The 22,856-nt window shown below is 43.9% G+C and overlaps 1 protein-coding gene and 1 long non-coding RNA gene across 2 annotated transcripts in view; both read right to left on the reverse strand.

Annotated features, from left to right (window-relative positions):
- Positions 1-22,856, reverse strand: part of LOC144390375 (uncharacterized) — a 91,506-nt gene that overhangs the window by 3,675 nt on the left and 64,975 nt on the right. The gene's annotated exons all lie outside the window — the stretch shown is intronic.
- LOC144390320 (dual specificity calcium/calmodulin-dependent 3',5'-cyclic nucleotide phosphodiesterase 1C-like) lies at positions 14,452-22,123 on the reverse strand. Its single transcript, XM_078096830.1, has 4 exons — positions 20,864-22,123; positions 18,994-19,060; positions 15,876-15,992; positions 14,452-15,714 (listed from the first exon to the last, which is right to left on the reverse strand). Exons 1-4 carry the CDS (start codon positions 20,938-20,940, stop codon positions 15,442-15,444), a joined length of 534 nt encoding a protein of 177 aa, XP_077952956.1. The 5' UTR covers positions 20,941-22,123; the 3' UTR covers positions 14,452-15,441.

The raw sequence follows: 22,856 nt of genomic DNA on the forward strand, positions 1-22,856 counted from the left end.
TGTCCTGTCAACAAAGACAGATTCAGAATATCTAATAAGGATGTGCTAACTAAAGGAAAAACTTCCTTAAGCAGTTTGGTCGGAATCGGATCCAAGAGACAAGTAGAAGATTTAGACTTTGAAAATAAGTCAGTCAGTTGATCAAGGTTGATGGAGGAGAAGGCATCCAAACAGGCATCAGGGCCCACTGCTGCATCCAAGGTTCCTACATCGGAGGACAGGTCGGCACTGGTTGAAGGCAGGAGACCATCAATTTTCTCTTTGATAGTCAGAATCTTATCATTGAAGAAGTTCATGAAGTCGTTACTAGTGAGGTCCAAAGGAATACACGGCTCAACAGAGCTGTGACTCTCTGTCAGTCTGGCTACAGTGCTGAAGAGAAACCTGGAGTTGTTTTTATTTTTCTCTATTAATGATGAGTAATAAGATGCTCTTGCGTTACGGAGAGCCTTCTTATACGTTTTAAGGCTGTCTTGCCAAACTAGCCTAGATCCTTCTGATTTGGTGGAACGCCATAATCGTTCAAGCTTCCGCACAGTTTGCTTTAGGTTCCGTGTTTGAGGGTCATACCACGGAGGAGACTTCCTTCTTGTTGCTATTCTTCTTTCCAGAGGAGCAATAGCGTCCAGCGCCACTCTCAAAGAGCCTGTAGCAGCATCGACAAAATTATCGATCTGAGACGGACTGAGGTTCTCACAGGAGTCTTCTTGTATCTTGAGGCAGGGCACTGAATTTAGAGCAGAAGAAATGGCTTCTTTAAATAAGGCTACAGCGGTATCCGATAAGCGTCGACTATAGAAACCTTTGGCAGGAGGAGGTGGTTCTGATAGTAGAAATTCAAAGGTTATCAGACAATGGTCCGACAGGAGAGGGTTCTGTGGAAAAATTGTTAAATGTTCAATCTCAATCCCATACACAAGAACCAAGTCGAGAGTGTGGTTAAAACAGTGAGTTGGTTTATTTACACACTGACAGAAACCAATTGAATCTAACAATGAAAGGAATGCAGTACTAAGGCTGTCGTTGTCCACATCCACATGAATGTTAAAGTCACCCACAATAATTACCTTGTCCGTTTATCACACTTATCACACTATATCACACTTAAGTCACCAACAAAAACACACAAGCACACATTTGATAACAGGGTGGAGTTTATCTCCTCACAAAGTGGAGTATTGAAAATGTGTTGGACAGTAATATATATATAAATAAAAGTGATCAAATCTGCTGGGTGTAAAATCTACATACAGCAACATGAATTAGCAATTTTGGTGCCTTAGAACGTTGTGTCAATGCAATGAGCTTCATGGCCTCTTAACCTCTTGTGAGTGCTTATGAGTGACTACAGCTGGTGACTCTGAGGCATTTAAATAGAGCTCATTGGATACAAACGCCCACAAACGCTACAATGGGAAAGTCAAAGGAGCTCAGCATGGATCTGACAAAGCAAATCATTGACTTGAACAAGTCTGGAAAGTGACTTGGAGCCATTTCAAAGCAGCTGCAGGTCCCAAGAGCAACAGTGCAAACAGTAGTTTGTAAGTATAAAGTGCACGACACTGTTTTGTCACCATCAGGAAGAAAACACAAGCTATCACCTGCTGCTGAGAGAACATTGGTCAGGAGGGGGAAGAGTCAACAGAGAACCACCAAAATGCAGATCTGCCAAGAAGTAGAAGCTGCTGGAACACAGTGTCCATGTCCACAGTCGTGTTTGGCATCTCCATGGACGGAGAGGCTGCCGTGCAGGAAGGAAGCTCTTGCTCCAAAAGCGCCACCTTAAGGCTCGACTGAAGTTTGCTGCTGATCACGTGGACCAAGATGAGACCTTCTGGAGGAAAGTTCTGTGGTCAGACGGAACCAAAAAATGAATGAACTAACGCAGATCAGCTGGTCTGGAAGCGGATACTCCGAGTAAGTCAACTCGGAGTTCAGGGATAGACTCAGAGTTTGTTGAACCTCCTTTCTGGAATACCCCCCATGTCTACCGCCAAGCACGGTGGTGGTAGTATTATGCTGCCAATGGATCTGGTGCTGGTGGATGTGAACAATGCTGAAGAAACAAGTCCATGTCAGAGAGCCATCACATTTAACTGAACAGCACCAATTCTGTTGTCCAGAGGAGCGGTCAAAGATTCAACGAGAAGCTTGTGGACGGCCACCAAAAGCGCCTAATAGAAGTGAAAATGGCCAAAGGACAAATGTTATCACTGCTGTATGTATATTTATGACCCAGCAGATTCTGTCATGTTCTCAGTTAACCCATAATTAAGTCCTAAAAGAACCAAACCTCATGAATGTTGTTGTGACAGAGTGATTGGAACAGATTCTTCTATCAGAGGAAAATCAGACTTGTAGGAATAAGGGGAAACTCAAGGAGAGCCATGACATCATGTTCTTTACAAGTGTATGTAAACGTTTGACCACAGCTGTAGTGGGTAGATATGTGTGTTTAGCTCTACAGGCTTCATGCTGTCCTGATATCCACATGTGAGGCCGTTGATGAGCGTAGCTGATTTCCTGTCACGCCACCTCATCACTGGCTCTGTCACAGGCACTTTGCTGGAGGCCCACTGGCACAGTTCTTGTTATCATCTCCTATTCTACATTCTCTCTCTACATCATAAATCACATCACAGTTCTTAAATACAATTAGCAGAGCCAGCTGTTTACTGACACATTGTGTACAACTACAGGATCTTTACAGTAAACCGATGGAGATCAGATGTAAACATTTGATTATCATATAACCACAAAATACTCAATGTTAACATAGTAAGGAGTTATTTAGACAAGATGATTTCAGATAATATCAGGAGAGAAGATTCAGCAGTGACACAAAATGAGAATATTACTGAATAGGAAAAACAATAGGAAAGCCTACTATATACAGAATAATATGTACAGTATTATACGTTAATTTCATCAATGTACATTTAAATAATAAAACCAAAAACACATAAGGAAATGATGTGAGAAGTCATTTAAGAGCAGCAGGTCCCCAAAAGGGAAAAAAGGAGAGGGACGTCAGCAGAACGATGGGCTGCATCTCATTGACCTTTGACCTGACCATCCGGAGTAGCTGGGTCTCTTGGTGTAATGCATCAGAGGGCGGTCAGGCTGAGGCCCTGCTGGGACGGAGAAATGGAAGTTCTGTTCTCCTGCAGAGGGGCACAAGCATCTTTGGGGAGAGACAGATGGACTCTTCTCTATCGCAGAGGGACTTCGTCTGTCTCTCTAAAGCAGGGGTGTAAAACTCATTTCAGGTTCGGCCCACTTGGATGGAACGCGGGCCGGACCATTAAAATCATATGGAGGGGTGGCGCTGACCTTCAATATAAAAGGAGCAGAAGTGGCTGCGCATGCGTGGGGACCGTTCTGTAATTCTCACAATAAGTCATCCGGCGGGAGACTTTGACATATGTGCTCTAAAGGTTTCTTCCCTTTATTGATGCTTTTTCATCTTTCCTGAGCCGATGTGAGAGTTTCAGGACAGAGGATGTCGCATGTGTACAGACTGTGAAGCCTTCTGAGGCCAATTTGTGTTCTTGTGCTGTAGAAAACGATGTGAATTGAGTAATCATGGCACAACCCCCCTGCAAGGACCACACGCCTGGCAAAGCATCGCAGACAAAGTAAATGCGTAAGTGTAATTCATAGGCTCATTTTAATGCGTCTGCTGGCAGAAGGCGTCATGGATGCATCATCATCCAATGAGATGTTGCTGGAGAAAATAATGATCTCAACTCTTTTAGAATAAGAAGATAAAAACAAGCCCAAAGACACAGTACGTACATCCTCATAACTGTTCATTGGTATCAGCTCATGGGTCACATCCATCTGTATATATATATATATATCAGTGGCGTGCCGTGGGCCTTCAGTGAGGTCCTACACAGTCCCACCGAATGAATCCACCTCTTATTACCATCATTATGATGCCATGGCTCTAGACACTGTACATTTGGACAGAAACGCAGTATAAACAGGCGTTGCGTCACCTTGAAATTGACATTTGTATTCATAGAATTGCAGGGGAAGAGTACAATACAGTACAGCTCATCTAATAGGCAAGAACATAGTCCAGTTATATTAATATTCTTCTTCTATCCATTTCTGGTCCACAAACTTTGAGCTTTAAGTCCAAATATAAATAAATATTTATTGTCGCACCCAAAGCAGTTTCACCGTGATGATAAAGACACACAACTATTCACTGGAAATAAAAGAAAGAAAATAAATCATTTGCAACGTAGGCTATTTGCCATTTTATTTTGTTAATATATAGGCTATTTAATATGAACAAAATAAAACATACATACACATTTAATAATAAATAAAATGCATTGTATGCCTACTCACCAAAGACTGAGTATTTGAACACAAAATCCATCCTCCTTTCTTTCGTCAAGAAGACTTCAATGACTCTATCAGTGCGTTTAGTTCCACCAATAAGTCCTTTTCTCTCGACATGGAGGCTGATGCTGAAAGCCCAGTCTGTCCAGTAGCATTTCTGGAATACGGTTTGATTTGCTTTGAGGCGGAGAATGAGCGCTCGACAGAAGCCGTGGACACAGATAGTCACTGTCACACATGCCAGTGTGTGAAGTCGCCCCGTGTCCTCATTCAGATGTTTCTGCTTAAGGAAATCAAGGAGATCAGACGGACTTTTCCCTTCAAAATGAGTAACAGCGCACATTACAGTCACTTCTGTTTTTAGCTTGGACAGGTCGAACAGTGTTCCGTGTCTCCCTGTTAAGCTGGAGGAGGCCGTTTGCGGGGATTTCTTCCGGTAGGTCTGGAAGTGCTGGGGGTCCAGGAGGGAGAGGAACATTCATTTTTCGTGGTCTTGAAACCGGTTTCGTATAAGAATGTTGTCCAGAATATTGCTGTGGAGTTGTTGGCGGTACGTGCGGTCTCCTTGTGCTGGGTGAACTGGAGACGCTGTGTCATCGTAGATCGGACTGAACCTGCGCCTCTCTCGCTCAATCGTGTCACAAAACTCCTTCACCTTGTCGGGCAGAATTGTACATCCACAGTTTGTTTCTGTAGGATTCCAAAAAGCACATCCGAATAATGAAAAATCCCATTGAATGTTTCAAGCAAGAAACAAAACTCAAACTCATCCAGACGTTAAATCCATCAGCCATAAGCACAGTATTTACATTACAGGTCATTTAGCAGACGCTTTTACCCAAAGCGACTTACGTTACACTTTCTTTTTTACATTTGTCCCGGGGAGCAATGAGGGGTCAGGTGTCTTGCTCAGGGACACTTTGCCTTGAGACACGGGGCAGCCGGGACTCAAACCTCCAACCTTGCGCTTCCCAGCACTCCCGCTGTACCCCCTGCACCACGACGCCCCGTCCCCGTCGTGGTCGTCATGGTGTTCCAGTAAGTGGGTAAAGGGCTCCTTTAGGGCAGCTCTCTTTTCAAAGACGGCATTGACCAGTCTAGATGTACATTGCCACCTCGTTGGTGCAGCCTTAGGAAGACGGCGCTTGCAGATGTCATCCAGCAGCTGTGTGCGCTTAGGGGATCGTGAGAGAAATGCTGCAAGGCCGTTGAGGTTGGCCAAGAAGACCTTCTTTAAGCTCTGAGGCTCCTTGAGTCAGTACTAAATGGAATCGATGTGCATAGCAGTGAATGAATAAGGCCATCGGTGCCCTCTCCTTAACTTCAGCCTGCACCCCATTGAGGCCAGATGCCACGACTGCTGCGCCATCAAAACACTGTGCCACAACTTTATCCACACTACATTCATTTCCCTCCAAGAAACGGAAAATAAGAGCGGCAATGTCATCAGCCCGCTGGCCGCTTGTCACATCTTGAAATGGGATGAATCGCTCCTTGACTCCTGTGTCCGTCACATAACGCAGGACGAGTGGGAGCTGTGCTGCATTTCTCACATCGGTTGTCTGGTCCTCCATAACAGCAACAAAGGGAGCTTTTTAATCCCCATTCTGATCTCTTCTCCCATCACTTCAGCAATAGCATGAATTAGGCCATTTTGTATTTTGCCTGACGTCCCAATGAAGACTTGCTTAGTGGACAGGTGCTATCGTAAATCTGTGTTGCTTTCAGAAAAGAAAGAAAGAAGCTCCACGTAGTTCCCTTTGTTTGTGGAGTCACACTTTCATCGTGTCCCCTAAATGAACGTCACGATCAACGAGTCTTTTCAATATTTACCTATTTTTCTTCACCTCTTCATGGTGCAGCTCCGTTGCCCTGCGCGCTGGTTCGTTGAGCTGTACATCCACTCGGGTGTCCCTAAAGGTTTTGAAAAGCACCGTTGCTTGTAAGTGTCCAGCCGTACTTTGGTGTCTGGTTGCTGCCTTGGTTAGACAACTCAAGTTAGCAAAGCCAGTGTGGCTCCAAACACCAACTCCATCACTGGCAAATAACAGGCATTCCCAGCAGTCCAGTTTGCAGAGCTTCTCGGGGCCTGTGAGCCGTTGATGGCGCTCGTAGTTGGAACGAAGAAAGTGGCGAACGAACCCCTTTCCCGCCTGTGACGGGCTTTGTAGCGTCGACATCGGGCGACCTCTCGGTATCAAATCGGTATCTTCTCCTCCTTCTGCCATTGTGGGTTAGAAAAACAGCTTAGTAGACTACTAAGCTGTTCATTGTTGGAATGCATTAACGATGCATTCCAAGTATTGTTCTTCGAATCTTTATTTCTTCATCTTCAACTTCTTCTATTTCTTCCGCGCCACCTTTCAACTCCTTCACACTTTCAGCTATTAAAACCGTTCAAATATTAAAATGTTCAGCTCCTTTCTGGCTTGAGGGCTATGACTTTTCAGCTTTCTACCTCTTATGCTTGAATTTATATAAATCAATAATCATTAATATTTTAACATGGTTTTCAAATGGAGTTTGCTTTCAAATCCTCCTAAACTTCTTCAACTTTCAGATTTTTCAGCTTTGCAAATCTTTCAGCTACAGACACCCTTTCAACTCTCAAATGTTCACACAAGTCTCAACTATTTTATGAAAAAAACTGCTTCTTGATATCTATTGTACTTTTTTCATAATCACTGATTATGTTTCACTAGTTCTTCGCTCCGTTTCTGACTTTTACATGAGTGTGTATTGCGTCTGCTAGAGTGGAGAGCTCGCGGGCTAGAGTGTGGGGCATCGCAGGAATCTGGTTAAAAAAATATGGAACTTCTGTCCTTGCAGCCAAAGTATACACTCTAGAGGCTTCATTTCTTCAGATTAATGAGGGTATGGTTGTGCTGATTGGATTAATGTGTTCATGGAATCCCAGAGTTTTTTAGTTTTGGCGCAAGGAGTGTTTGAGTGACACAACCTCTGCCAAAAGCCCCATAGGCTCCAATACAAATCTGCCGACATATTTCTCACAAAAATCCACAAGGTACACGTTTTGTAAACGGCCATAGGAGCCGTATTTATTACCGGACAGACATAAAAAGCACATCCACGCGTTAGGTAGAGTCTTGGGTCTCATACAAACGCCGTATTTTTTAGATAGCTGTTATAGTTTTGCGCTGGTTCTCATTTGTTTGAGGTGTGGATTCTGTGTAACTCGCTGTCCTGTGTCTGCACTTTTGCAGCCGCACAGGTGCGTCGTTGTCGTGGTTACGAGCACTCACATGCTGCAGGATCTGTCTGTGGCTCACAGCTGCTCCTTGTGACCTGATTAGTGGAGTCACATGACGCAGCTATGCTTTCTGTCAACAGACCAATATGATAAAGACACTCGCCCCCCCTCCCCCCTCCACCCTGACCTCTACTTACTGTTAATCACTGTCAGTCAGTCAGTCAGTCTAATTCTCCTCCTCTCTCCCTCTCTATCTCTTCCTCACCACCATTCCCTTCCTCACCCTCTCACCCTCCCTCCCTCTATCTACACCCCCCCACCCCACCCAATCCAATAGGTGCGCCGTTGCCGTGGTTACTCGTAAACACGCTGCAGTATCTCTGTGTGTGACTCACAGCTGCTCCAATGACGTGATTAGTGGAGTCACATGACGCAGCTATGCTTTCTGTCAACAGACCAATATGATAAAGACACTAGCCCCCCCTCCCCCCTCCACCCTGACCTCTACTTACTGTTAATCACTCTCAGTCAGTCAGTCAGTCTAATTCTCCTCCCCTCTCCCTCTCTTCCTCACCACCATTCCCTTCCTCACCCTCTCACCCTCCCTCCCTCTATCTACACCCCCCCACCCCACCCAATGCAATAGGTGCGCCGTTGCCGTGGTTACTCGTAAACACGCTGCAGTATCTCTGTGTGTGACTCACAGCTGCTCCAATGACGTGATTAGTGGAGTCACATGACGCAGCTATGCTTTCTGTCAACAGACCAATATGATAAAGACACTCGCCCCCCCTCCCCCCTCCACCCTGACCTCTTCTCACTGTTAATCACTCAGTCAGTCAGTATGTCTGTCTATTTCTCCTCCTCTCTCTCTCCCTCTATCTCTTCCTCACCACCCCTCCCTTCCTCACCCTCTCACCCTCCCTCCCTCTATCTACACCCCCCCAACCCACCCAATCCAATAATTTCAAAATAAAAGCCACATGGAGGGAATTTTTACTGTAATGTTTGTGATGAGGCCTATTAATTAAAAACTTCTTAGTTTGAATAACAAACATTCTGTCTCCCACTACGAATATTACTCGTACTTCTAGTACTACAACTGATACTTCTACTACCATACTACTAGTATTTCTACTGCTATTAATACTACAACTACTACTAATGTTATTACAAATACGACTATGGCTAATAGTATTACAGCTGTTTCTACTGCTATTGATACTAAACCTACTATTACTGCTAGTACTACTAATACCACAATTATAACTAATACTACTACTAATATTACTACAAACAATTTTAAACAAATTTAAGCTCCTGCAACTTCTGTTTTTAGAAAATCTATTGAAATTCAGCTTCCCCACTTCCTGTATTTTCAGCAGTTCTTTAAAATAATTTCAGCTATTCTTATGCCTCTATCAACAGCAATTTTTCAATATTCATTTCTGTATTTTTTTGCAATATTTCAAATTTATTTCAGCTGTTTTCATTTCTGCTTTTTCAGCAAATCTATTGAAATTCCTTTCAGCTTCTCCCATTTCTGTATTTTCAGCAATTTCAAATTCATTTCAGCTTTTCTAATATCTATAATTTCAGCAAATGTATTCAAATTCCCTTCAACTTTCTGTATTTTCAGCTATTTTAAAAAGTTCATTTCAGCTTTCAGCTTTTTGCATTCCAACGCATTTTCAGCAGGAAATGCATTTTCTAGTTGGAATTAAGATTTAATAGTAGTACACAAATTAATTCAGTTTCCTAGTTCTGAGGTTCTGCATGGACCTGCTCATATAGGACCCGCCTCTCAATATTGGTAATCCAATCAAAAGACGCGCACGCACTACGAGGCCGACATACAAAACACATTCAACGTAACAACAAGAGACACACGTGCTTTAAACACACAGGGAAGGCACAGGTGATTGGACACAGGTGGAAATACAGGTGGACACAATCAGGGACACGGCGGACAATCGCAGGGCAGGAAGTGAAGCTAACCCAGGGACACAAGAGGCAGGAAACTACAAACCCACACAAAGTCCTCTCTGGTAGAACGGGTGAGGAGGCCCTCATCCGGCCCAGTGGGATTAGGATATTTTCTAATGTCCCTTATCGCTTTCAGACCCAGTTGGGTCTCTACGTTGGTGTAGAGAGAATCAACGTCGATGGAGAAAAGCATAACACTAGATTAATAAAATGTTCCTAATCACTTCATAGGTGTCTTTTTATATGTCTTTCATGCTTTTGGGACAAGCGGTTATTATGGATATCAATAAACTCTTCTACGAGACACAGTCTCTGCCGGTGGGAATCCGATGTGGGACCGTCCAGGTCTCTGGTCTAATTAAGGTGGTTAATGGGTTCTGGGGTAAGATTCCTTCAGGTGGATGAAGGGCTGGCGAGAGAACTCTGTGCTATAGTTGAAATGGTTCATCGGTTTAGATTTTCTGTGAGAACTATAAAGGTCTCTGCAGAGCATCTATTTGTCCATCACTAGTGGAGCAGGAATGAAGTAGGAGCTCTTCTCCAGCAGTCCTTCATCCCCCTGATATAATAATCATCTTTTATCAGGATGTGGCTTGAATTAAATTGCACTGTTCTGATGACGATCTGGTGCTCGAATTCAAACCTTCAAACAGAACTTTGACTATTGACGCATTGGGTGAACACCAACAGTGAGACGATTCATTTATAGTCTGGTTATTGGCCCCTGATCCCAGGGTGGTGCCCCGTTATTATTTATTAAATACTATTAATTTGAATAGTTTAATGTTTCTACCTGCTGATAAACAGGAACCTGCCAGATGTCAACAGGTGCCATTGCTTTTTAACTTTAATAATGTGTAATAATTTAATAACAAATAAGATTGTTACACTTTTATTCACCACATTTGTGTGTAAATGTTGAATATTGAATTACAAATAGGTTTGATACCTTTTTACAGTATTTTTTACTAATTTCCTGAATGAACAAATACATACTGTGAAAATGAGTCAAAGTATAGTCCTACTAGTTTTAGTGTACCTGAGCACAGTACTACTAAGTACACTGTGGGGATGCTGACCATTGTGGCACGGCTGCTTCTCAGTGTGCTCCTCAGGCTTTGCCTCTGTGTTCTTTGGGCCTGATGCTGAAGGTCCACCTGGATTATTTCCTCCTTCCTCCTCTTTGGGCGTTTGTACCTCCTGCTGCACCCTGCTCTCCAACACCACCTGACCCTCCACCTCTGTCTTCATCTCCTGTCCTGAATTGTGTCCCTTTGGCTGTGTCTCCTCTGCTGTGTCCTTCTCTTGCCGGCCACTCTCCCCTGCCTCCTTCTGGACCTTTTCCTCCAGGTCTTCCAGAACACCAACACGCATTAACAAAAGCAATATTCTCTATGATGTTGCTTCATTTGACATCACTGCAGCACTCAGAAGACGTTAGGATGAAGCTGCTGCTGCTCACAGGCTGATTCACATGATTATCAGAAGGAAGTAAAACCCAGACTGTACCTGTATTTGTCAGAAGGTAATTAGTCCATGGACATGCGTGTATTAAATAAGGACATGATAAAGTAAGCAGTGCTACAATGTCTTCTCACAGCTAATACGCTTAGCTGCTTCTCAGATGTGTGTTTGATAATGTGGCCCCCCGGACTGGAAGGAGCCCTGTAGAGAGTGACAGATGATACCAGGTGGTAAGTATGGGCACCTTTGGTTGCCTGGTTCTTCCACGTCTCCCTGTTGTGGTGAATCTCCTTGTTCCATGTGACCTTGAAGCCCTTGAAGTCCACCGTGGTCAGAGAGCAGCTGCCCTCTGAGCCTGTACTCTTCACACTGGACCTCTTTCCATCACTGCCACTGACACTGTGGTCACTGTGGACAGTGTAGACATGTGCACACAAACACACATCCTGTCAGACGTGTTGAGGTAGAAAGCTGGTGCCTCTTATTGGACAAAGCAACGCCTTCAACATTACCCTTCAAAGTAAAAGCATCAACGTGTTGACATGTAAACGGATGTAAATATTGTTTCCTAGCGTGTTTAGATGATAATGCAGCTGTGCTGTTCATGCTTAAGGTAATAGTGTATTAAAGTACTAGTTTCCTTAAATAAACAGTGTGTAGCGTATCGGGGATCTGTTGATGGAAATTGAATAGATTCTTACTATATGCTGGTTTTTAATAGTGTTAAAACTATCTAGGGAGGGGTGGTCATGTTCCTACGGTGGCCCAGAATGGACACATGGAAACAATTGAAATTGGGCCTTTTGAAGGTCTGTTTTAGTTTCTATCTGTGACTTCCTGTCTTGGTAGTAGCGATCTGATGAGATGAGGACGTCATCCGATGGTCCGTGAGGGGAAGACGGGAGCAGGTTGGGGACGGCTGATCTACACCACAGGATCATCTAAAATAAGTGTTTGTAATCTTCTGTTTGTCACCTCCAGCGTCTGAAGGCAGCCGTTCCAGATCGCGATGCCTCCTCAACAAGCGGAGTCACAGTTTTCTCCATCATTTCTGTCAGCACTGTAAATGTTGGTTCCACCATGAAGTCAATGAATCCTGCCGGATACGGAAGACACGCCCACTTAACACATTCACTTCACCTTGTTGATTCTAATGTGTGTTGACATGTTTTTACTATTTGATAGTAACTAAATAATCACTTAGTTTTCATGCTACTTCCACACGCACAACAACTAGATACGAATGTTGGTCCAGCGTATAAACATCTGAACTTTTCTCCCAAATGAATCGACATACTGGGACAACGGTTTCCATAACAGAGGTACACTGGAGCAGACTGTTCATTAGATAGCAGATAAACAAACAAGCAGCTTCGTGGTGTAAATGATTCTTATTCTATTTTACCAATCTGAGACTGTGCCACCGTGGTGGGTTTGCGGTCACAGAGAGGAGAGAACGGTAGACCCAGCTCCGCTTCTTTATCCCCCTAAAAACGAGTAGACAAAGCAGCGTTACAAGGTGCTGCCATCAAGGCTCACCAACACAACATGTCACCATCTGTTTGCTCATTTCTCATTCCTGTGTCATTTGTACATAGAATGTGGATTTGCCTTTACATGTAGTACATGTTACTTCAGTAGCACTTCCGCAGCGTTATTAGTTAGTATCTCTTCCTTTTGTACTGAAGATGGTCTCAGTGTGACCAATGATCTTATCTGGACCCACATGGCTGCTTCAGCACTTCAGACTACATGTACAATCATCCTGTTGTTGTAATGTTTCCTCGCTGAGTGTATTCGGACTGTCGACATGTTTTCAGCCACAGTTCATCTCCTCCCCTCCCTACACGCCTTCCTCCTAAGTCATTGTCTCACATGAACAACCACTGACTGCCTGCTACTGGAGGACAAGTCCACCAGAAGGTGCTGAGCGTCTTCTACTACCTCATTACTAATTCACATGTACAAAGACTAAACCTTATTCTAATGAATGTATACAATCAACTATTGTTAGCAGGCGGTGAGCAGCGAGCGGCAGCGCTGGTTTATCTGATGTTACACCCAGAGTACTCGTCTGCTTATTTTACCTCTGAAAACAAACTTTGTCTTCTTCTTATTCGTCACTAGTGCAGAGCCATGTAGAGTACTGCATAAATGAAAAGGCCGCTCATTGATTCAAAGTGGTCACCTGTCTAAAGAACTCCTCCAGAGGGGATGTGGTCCAGCGATGATGGAGGTCCCAGCGTTTGGCAGGGTGGCTGATGTCAGCAGTGTGCAGTAGCAGGGACGAGGCCTTTGCTTTGTCGGGCCTGCAAGTCCAGTCCAGTTAGTGGACGCGGCGCGTGAAGGGTTGTAAAGCAGAAACAATCATGGTTTGATAGTTTCAGCATTGTGAAGGACTGGAGTGACTGGCAGCGTGAGGCGGGACGGACCCAGACGTGAAACACTCACGCCTCATGTTGCTGCAGGTGGCTTTTCATCCCGTTGAAAGAGGGCAGGCAGTAAAACATTCATGCTCCCTACAGAATGAATCTCAGATGAAGCTTGGGGAAAGTTTAATCAGAGGAGACTGAGATGCTTTCATCCTGTTGCTGTCACTTCTATATTTCTGCAGCAATGCAGTGCCAGATGCAACTCTGCCCCAAACTACTCAACTTGTCCCTAAAATGAGAGTCATTTGATTCTGCTTGACTGTAAAATAAGGTGATGTGTTACTCCCTGGTATCATCAGCTGTAGCTCCCTCTAAGCACCAGTAGGAGGCAGTATTTTAGAAGCAATGACTTGCACTGTAATCTGGGGGTTGTATTGTACAGTGAATTATTATTTGAAGTCATTGAATGGAAACAGCGGTAAAAAAGGACGTCCCTTCAGCTGCAGCGCTCTTCTCTCACCTCCACTCGTCTTTGGAGAGATTAAACAGAATGTTCATGTCATCACTGTGCTGTAGAAGGCGACATGCAGCACTGACGTGGTAGTTCTCCAGAACAGCTCGGTCATTGTACAACATGGCGGTGTCTGACCTGCAAATGCGACACGGCTACTTCAGGAATGATCACCCTCACCGTCATCGTGATAATGCCAACAATGTATGAGGTAAAGCTGCTATCATTCATAGTAGGCTTTTTATTAGGTCACCTGTTAGATATCTCTTCATGCTCCAGTGTTGTCCACTGTCCTCAGAGACTGCAGGGATTGAAATGCTACAAACGATGCTACGTGGGAATTACCTTGTCTGAATATGGAAGTTATTGGTGGTCCCTGTGTGCTCGTAGTCATGAATGGCATCTGCAAAAATGATGGCAAAGATCTCCAACTCACTGAGCCAGTGCTGAAGGAGAGAGGCAGACAGACGAGGAGGAACGTGTCAATCGGGAGATGAAGATTAAAAACCGTCCTGCTTAACGTTGTGCGGTTCTCCTGCTGGAAGTGAACCAGCACAGAGTCTCTTTGCCAGTTGTCAGTGTGCCTGAACCACCTCGGTTGTTTTCCAGTAGCACCTCAACTCAAATGAAAGCAAATAGAGCTCTTCACCAAGAGGATTTGGTGCAAAGTGCCTCACTGAGTGCTGGAGGTCACTGTGCGAGGAGGCCAACAGGACAACATCACATCAGCACCAGCAGAGAGGAGATGGAGACCCCCGACCCGAGGTCCTCCACCCCCGGGTGCGCCTAGATATCCTGTCCATGAAAGTCACCAACTGGAGAGTCAAAAGCCTTCTCCGTCCACAAAGCACATGTAGACTGGTTGGGCAAACTGCCAGGACCCCCCCCCAGTAGTCTCGGGAGGGTAAAGAGATGGTCCACTGGTCCAAGACCGGGACGGAATGAGCACTACTCTGCTTGAGTCCAAGGTTCCATATGCTGTGATATGAGTCACTGCCTCCCCAGCATAGTCTTTCCCCAGAAAGGTGAAAGTGTGATATCCCCTTCAGCAACTCACGGCGAGTCCCATCCAGCCCCGGCCTTGCCCACATGCAGCTTTCTGACCCCCGTAGTGACCCACAGGCACGTGGAGGCGGGGCTTGTACCTTTTAATAACACAATGTCTGCATTGTACATGTGGTGCTGCTATAGTCCCTAGACAGCCGTCATGAGGGATTGTTGATGCATTATTTCAACGCAAATTAAGTTGGGTGGTGCTTGTGCTTGGGGGAGGGGCTTGAAAAAGGCCCCGTGGGCCTCTGTTTATTGAGGCCTTGTTTACCTGAGAAGGAGTCTCATTTAGGTTTTAACCATGATTTAAATCTATGTTTTGTCTTTACTTTACTGATTCACTGAACTCTTTCTTCTGTTGTTCTTTCTTTGCTGTAACAACCTACATCAATAAAAGTCACCAAAGTCACTTTGGAGCCTTTCATCCATTTACAGTCAGAGATAACACTAACTTTGCTATTGCATCATTATTATCTACCTGTCAGTCATCATTCATCCCGTCCCGATTGGATTTTGAGGTAGGAAAGCTGTGATGAGTGACCTGTGAGATCCACTGAGGAAGTCTGCAGGCACTTTTGAAAAGCGTATTGCATTGTGCTTTTACCCAACCCTGAACGTACCACCATGCCGGTCTTGAGGAGCAGGTAATGAATGGTCTGTGTGACATCAGCCGCATGCGTCAGGTTGTGATAGGGATTCTTGTGTTTGCTGTAGCCCACTTCCAACGAGTCCACGAAGGATATGAGGACACAAACAGGGACCTTCAACAGAAGACAAGGAACAACCAGTTGCTTTGCAGAATTGTAGAAGCAATACAGAGAAGTTGTTCTGTTGAACCCAGTACGTTCCCATCAATACTTAGTTCTGCTGTCACTGACATTGTGCTCATTACATACACAGCGTCTTGTCAAAATGAACATACCTTGAAACGGTTGATCAAGTCATATCTGGTGAATAGCTCATAGAAGACAAATTTCAGAGCGTGGTCCCCACTAGCATCGTTCAGTGCAAACACATCAAAAGACCACATGTCCACATGCTAGAAAAGACACACAGAAGCTTTATTAGCACGTGAATGTCCACATAACGGTTCAACTCATTTCTAGCATTCCTTTGTTAAGGTACTATCGATAAGAAAACATAAAAACGCCCGTTACAATTTAGTCGAGGATTTTATACCGATATAGAATTTAACAACTGGGAACTCGTTATTGAATTCTAGCTTCTTTTGTTATCCTGCACCTGCAAAATCTGTGGATTTGTGTGTTGAGCCTCCTGACTGTTGCTTCTCCATGAATAAAACATATTACAGACAAGCAGATATTTTCAAGGTCTTATAACAACATCAGCCGTTTTAGGATCATAGCAGCATGTTAGTTCAATATAAAACAGGAATCCCAATGACAATCAATAAGGCTGCACACGGTACGCAGAGCCTCACTGACCAAACCACTGAGAGGTTTGGTCAGTGGTTTGGTCAGGGCGGTTGATAGGCAGGAACGAGACACATCCAGAGGGAGGGAGGGGCTGAAGACAAGAAACATCCACGACGATAGACAAAGTGACAAGTGACAGGAGACACACACAGCTTAAATACACTAGGGAGGTACAGGTGATTGGACACAGGTGGAAACAATCAGACAATCACAGACGATGACAGGACAAGGCAGCAGGAAGTGAAGTTCCCCAGGGAGACAAGAAGCATAAAACTACAAAATAAGACAGGAAATAAAACCACACCGTGACAAGCGCTGGGTCTTTCTCTGTAGTAAAGCATATAGTAGGCCTTCTCTTATCAACAGCAGAGTGGTTGGGTCTGTCTGTAGACCTATAATGCGGTCTGCCCGAGTGGATCCACTTTGCAATGATTCCTAACGAGTAGCGACAAAAGCCAGGAGCAGTGGTCCCAGCGGTGGTTGAGGCCCGAATGAAGTATTTTGGTGGTATTGCTGTGTACATATATATATTACATTACATTACATTACATGTCATTTACCTGACGCTTTTATCCAAAGCGACGTACAATAAGTGCATTCAACCATAGGGTACAAACTCAGGAGAACAAGAAACAAGAAAGTGCAATTTCCTCAAATAAGCCAATTTACAATTTGCTATAGATGAGTGACGTTACAAGTACAATTTAAGTGCTACAATTTGTTAGTCTTTAGTCGAGGTAGAGTCTGAAGAGGTGTGTCTTTAGTTTGCGGTGGAAGATGTGAAGGCTCTCTGCGGTCCTGATGTCTTCAGAGAGCTCGTTCCACCATTTCGGCGCAAGGACAGCGAAGAGTCGAGACCTAGTCGAGTGTTTTGCTCTCAGTGAGGGAGGGTATATATATATATATACCCCCCAATGACGTATTGTCTGCTAAACCTGTCTGTAGGGGGCACTGCATGAAAAGTGGGATTTTCGTCAGTATGCGGCACAGTAAATTGCCGTGGAATTTCAGGTTTGCGGCAATTTGCGGGCAACGCCGAAAACTGCCGTAAAGTGTCAGAAATTGACGTGGGCCTCCCTTGGCAGTTGTCCCCCCATGACCCCCCTCCTCCTAATTCTAGGGGAGGCTTTGACATGTAAATAAATGCTGTGAGCTATACAAACGCAAATCAGGGTCGCAGAGGGAGTTTTAGCCCAGGTGACATTTTTTTAAAAGGTAAAAAAATCTCTGGTACAAATAGATCAGGCTCAGTAGCCTAATTATACACTCTTACATTTGAGCTTGAATTGATTTATTTAATTCAAATATGCTAGATTACTGTGTACGCCATTAGCAATGGCAAATGTTATGTAAAAAAGATACACAAAATAACTTCTTTAAAAAATAACTTTTAATCAAGGTAAAATGAGCATTCCATGCAAACAACATTTGAATCAGCATGAGGGGTCCGCAGAGATCAGTCTCCTAGAGCTCAACTACAGTGCATAGTGGCAGGACTACAGTGACCTTTTCTTTGGTCTTACTTAAATGCACAGAGGATGTATTAACCACACATCTTCTAGCAATGCGCTCAACTGGCAGAAATGATGCTGGGTATGACGTGTCTGTTCCCTGCAAGCCCCAAACTTCTATTGGCTTTCCATAAAAATGTCTGTCCGGGTGGAGATGAAGCCAGGAAACTTGTGCAAGAACATGTTTAAATGCCGTACCCTTTGACACAACATTAACAAATATAAACTGCTTTATAATGGCTGGTCGTAGTTCTGCTAGAGGGTCAAGGACGGGTTCCTCAAAACTGTTAGTGTTTCCACACCACTTAGCATAAACACATGCTGACCTTTATGCTCTGCATCTATCGATTGAGTAAGTTACATTCATATATGTTACCCGTTTACATGTCATGGCAAAACATTCAACCTCAGTGACACAAGGGTACATGTGATGATACATTGGATTTGTGTGTTGAGATCAGTTTATATGTTACTGCTGAAGAAATATAGCAATATTCCACACAAATGGAACCACATTCAGCTGGTTTATGTCGTATTTATCAGATCGATCCCAGTTTGTGTTTGTAAACGGTGAAACCTTGATGACCACCGATGTTGGTCACGGAGCCCCACAAGGTTTTGTACTTGGACCAATTTTATTTCTCTTGTATGTTCTTTCTTTAGGCAGAAAACACTGCATACACTTCCATTGTTATGCAGACGATACTCAATTGTATCTATCTTGTATGTAAGTGAGACGAGTCCAGCCAGCTTGTTAGACTTTAAGCGTTTTTGAGTGACAGCATAGACTGCAAGCAGGAATCCCAAACAAATCCAAGTGGCAGCAGTGACTGTTTGAGTGTGAGGACAGAGATTCTAGGCAGACCATTACACCCTCAGAGATATAATCAGCGAGTCATGCTTTTAAATCAAAACAACATACTCTTGAATAAGGTCATGTGACCTTCCACCTCTAAACTTGTGGATTGATCTTAAAACTCATCATTAAATGTGTATAAAAACATATTTTAAACATGTATGAGTACATTTTATGTCATGAATTGATGAATAAGTGATTATAACCTTTCTACTTTAAACAAACACAAATGAATACCTTAAGAACAGTGATGACATCTTGTGGATAACTAAGACCGACGATGTTGGAGGTCCGTCTGTACATCCTGTCACAGAGATATAACACAGACACATTCCATAACACAGTGTCACAGTCTCCTCTGTGCAGACTTTACATTAGCAATAGGTTATACGTAAGCAGTGGGTCTTGTAACTTGGTCACATTTTCAGTCTTCTGAGTTTCTGGATGATTGTTTATTTCATGTCACAGTCCTATTTCTGTACAGCAAGAAGCTGGAGACAACATTGGCTGAGCTTTAAAATACACAGTGCACATATTCTTGCTTATTACTGGTCAAATAGCGATGCTTCCTTAGTGTGTTAGAGGAAGCCTAAAATGATGATGCTTTAAGTTCCTTTTGAGCATCGGTTTTGGACGGTTCAATGTTTAACGTTTAATTGGCTGATTGTAAACTCACAAGACTTCTAACCATCGACCACCACTTCCACTGACTCCAGTGGAATATCACCCACTAGGGCTTTTAATATAATCTGAATATCTATGTTTGTGCATTATGTCCTTGACTCTGTGTCCTTACAGCGTCTCACAACTTGTCCCTTTTTTGCTGAACTGGATACTGTTTTCTTATTATTTTTGTGGACATGCTTTAAAAGGTGGACGGCTGAGTTCAAGGGAAGAGTTCTCTGTATAAGACAAAAAACTTAGAGAGGAACTTAAGATAATGGCTTTGGTGATGGAGAGTTTTTGGGCTGAGGCTGCAGCTATGACCCAGCACGTCCAACCCCCCCTCTACCGTTCCTGGTCCCACATCAAGTCCCTTCACGCTACCAGCAACAGGGAATCAATTAAGCATGTGGATTTTTTATTATCTTCTATTTGTGACTTAATAATTCATATAGTATCAATAAGGAACCTGACCGATAAGCAGTATGGACAGTAGTTGATAAAATCCTAACAAGTGTCCCTCGCCATTATGTCCAGAGTTAAGTCGTCCCACGTGATACCAATCGACCAATCGAGTCCTTGCATTCCAGGCAGGACGATGTGTCTCAACGGTGCATCTGTGTACATTGTTGGGATGCGGAGAACAAGGGGAAAGCCGCTGCACGCCGCGCTGTTCCTGAAGTTTATTTGGCGCTTGAGAAACTTCTGGATGGTTCATTACATTCCCTGCCGATGTCCCAGTAAATGCAATCAAAGGGGCTTTTATGGAGCTGCAGGTAATTGAGTCAGTCAGTGTTTCATCACTTATTGAAAAGGCGTTCCTATCACTATTCATTACGCAGCTTATCATCTTTATAGAATATGATTAAGGTGGACTCATGATAAGAATAGAGGGAATACACACATACATGCTGATTCACACACACATATTCAAACTCCTGGTTCTATATGGTGCGTTCATGATCCCCTCCTGCTCGTCAGCGGAGAAAAAAGAGCCTCTTCCTTTGAGTTGATTTGATCGACTCTTCCCCCTTTTGAAGTAGGACGCGGACACACAATTATCCTGATGACTGACGTCTGGTTCCGGTTGATGACATTAAGCTGGATCAGCTAGCATGGTTTCAGTCAGCGGGTTAGTTTGAGCTAAGAGGACATTTGATTGGCTTAGTTGCACCACGTACAAGTAACACGTATCCCTGCTGGCTTTGACCATCAACAGCAAACAATCACCCAGTGGAGTCCACCATGTTTGTACCCTATTCAGCTACGAGGATAATGCAGAGTTTTATTATTATTACCAATGAACCCTTTATGTTATCTGTGTTATATCATTTATGTTAAATGGGAAAACCTTGAAACAAACATCACACATCATGACTAAACAACTATGAAGGGCCAAATATTCCACATGACGGTTGCATCAAATACACCAAACAAGCCAAACCTCTCCACAAAGATGCCGGCCTGCACTGCATGAACGATGCTGCGGAAGCGTGGCTTGTCCTCGTTACGGCGCAGCATCACAACCGTCTGCCGGGTGAAAGTGGAAGCCAGCCAGTCCCGAACCTCTGACGGCACCGAGTCCGACCGGATGTCACCCAGCTGGTCCTCTGGATCCACCAGCCGCCTGCAAGGAGACACGCATCAGACTAAAAGCCAGAAAAAAGATCACACCTTCTCGCCAAAGCTGCTGATTGATGATCTTCATCAACAAATTGAAGGATTGTCTTATTCACTACTCGATGAGCACACAATTCAATTATTGTGTAGAACGCGGCTTGTCAGATTTTCCCAACCGATTGTGTCACACGTTGACCACGTGGCTGATGTGACGCGTATTTACCAGCGTTCAGACACATTCACATTTAACTGAAACGTCCTGCCGTCATTTTGTTACAACTTCCACAAGACGAGAGTTGACTACTGGTTTACCTTTAGGTCGGCCATCTTTTGTGTAACTAACTAGTAACTGCCTGCTGGTCTCCTGTATTCATGTGCAGGGTCCCACTGTCCTATAAGGAATAAGGCTCGCAACATTGTGCAGCAATAATTTAAACAATTCTGGGTTAGAAACTTGGAAACTGTATTGAGCCACGAGTTACTCATTAAATTAAATATATTACTAAAACATACACATAGACTTAATGGAATAATTTAAATACTAATTAGTAGTACAATAATATGAATGAATGATAATGTAATTATCATTTATTTATCATCCATGGACAATCTTACTTACTAACATACAATATTTAATTGCCTTTCACCAATTTACGGGGTATTGCAGTTAATATAGTCTTAAGATATTTAGAGTGCTTTACTTTAGCTTCAAAATGCTTAAGACGATGTAGCTTGTGTGTAAATGATCCCGTTGTGATTTATAAATGAGTGAGGAAGCCACCGTGCTACTGGAATGGCCCAGTACCGTGTGCCATTAAAACGCTGGGGGAGCCGCGCTCTGTTGATGAGCCGACTGCCGACGGGAAGAAACCCTTTGTGTCCATAAAGTCCTGCGTGCATGGGGATGATGTGTTAACCTGAACCTCACGCTGCTTTCTGCTTTTACACTTCAATGTCTCCCCTTGGATTCTTTGGATTGTTGTACCTTTTGTGGACTCCTCTGCTCCACAGGTTTGTTTTTTAGGACAAACGTTTGCGTTTGGCCATTTCTCTACGTGCTCCTCCACCTCTGCTCAAAGGTCTATTTAGCTGCAGATTGTGAAAGAATTCAAGAAAATCATTTTATAATCCCTTTTTCTTCATGTTCATGGATTATTTGAGAAAAGCAGAAGTGAAATCTCTCGCCTGGCTTCCTCAATGCACAGAGCTTCTAGGACTGAGGCGGCGTAGTCCAGGTTTCTCTTCAGCTCCACCACAGATGCCTCCACCCTTTCCAGCTGCTTCACAAGACAACCTGCAACACATAGAGGCCCAGCAGCATCTGCCCTCCATTCAGACCGTCCCAAACGCTGGATTGGGGAGCCGTACAATCTATAGATAGAATATATCTCCCACAGATGGTTTGGGAGTGATTAGCACAATCTGGGCTGTATAATACGTGCGCCTATATTACATGGCAGTGCAGTTGGTAATGTCAAAGTCAAATCAGCAGTTTCACAGTTAATGTCACTGCAAAGAAAGCTGCAGCGCTCTTTTCTAACTGGGTTCTGTCTCACTCAGTGGACGTAGATTGTGGGTTGAAGTCCCGTCTCAAAGCACCTTCTAAACAATTGGCTAGAACGCCATGAAAGGAAGTGTAAAGCCTGTTCTATGTGTGGCGAGTAAAACCTAAAGTAAAGGACACCATCTGTTTAGCAAAGGCAGCAAGCAAAGCTCCTCTTCCACGTTTCCCTTCATCACAGCTTCATTTGGCATGTGACTGATACATTTACACGAAGCAAAGGCTGCTGTGTGTGTGTGTGTGTGTGTGTGTGTGT

Source organism: Gasterosteus aculeatus, chromosome 21 (assembly GCF_964276395.1).
Source record: "Gasterosteus aculeatus chromosome 21, fGasAcu3.hap1.1, whole genome shotgun sequence".
Taxonomy (NCBI): Eukaryota; Metazoa; Chordata; class Actinopteri; order Perciformes; family Gasterosteidae; genus Gasterosteus; species Gasterosteus aculeatus.

What these genes read in the sequence shown, in the direction of transcription:
- LOC144390320 (XM_078096830.1), bottom strand. Translation starts at nt 20,940, where the DNA reads ATGCTGCGCCGTAACGAGGACAAGCCACGCTTCCGCAGCATCGTTCAT. An exon ending in GCCGGCATCTTTGTGGAGAG is followed by an intron (nt 19,061 to 20,863) that starts GTTTGGCTTGTT and finishes TCTCTGTGACAG; the next exon opens with GATGTACAGACGGACCTCCA. An exon ending in ACTTGATCAACCGTTTCAAG is followed by an intron (nt 15,715 to 15,875) that starts GTATGTTCATTT and finishes CTTCTGTTGAAG; the next exon opens with GTCCCTGTTTGTGTCCTCAT.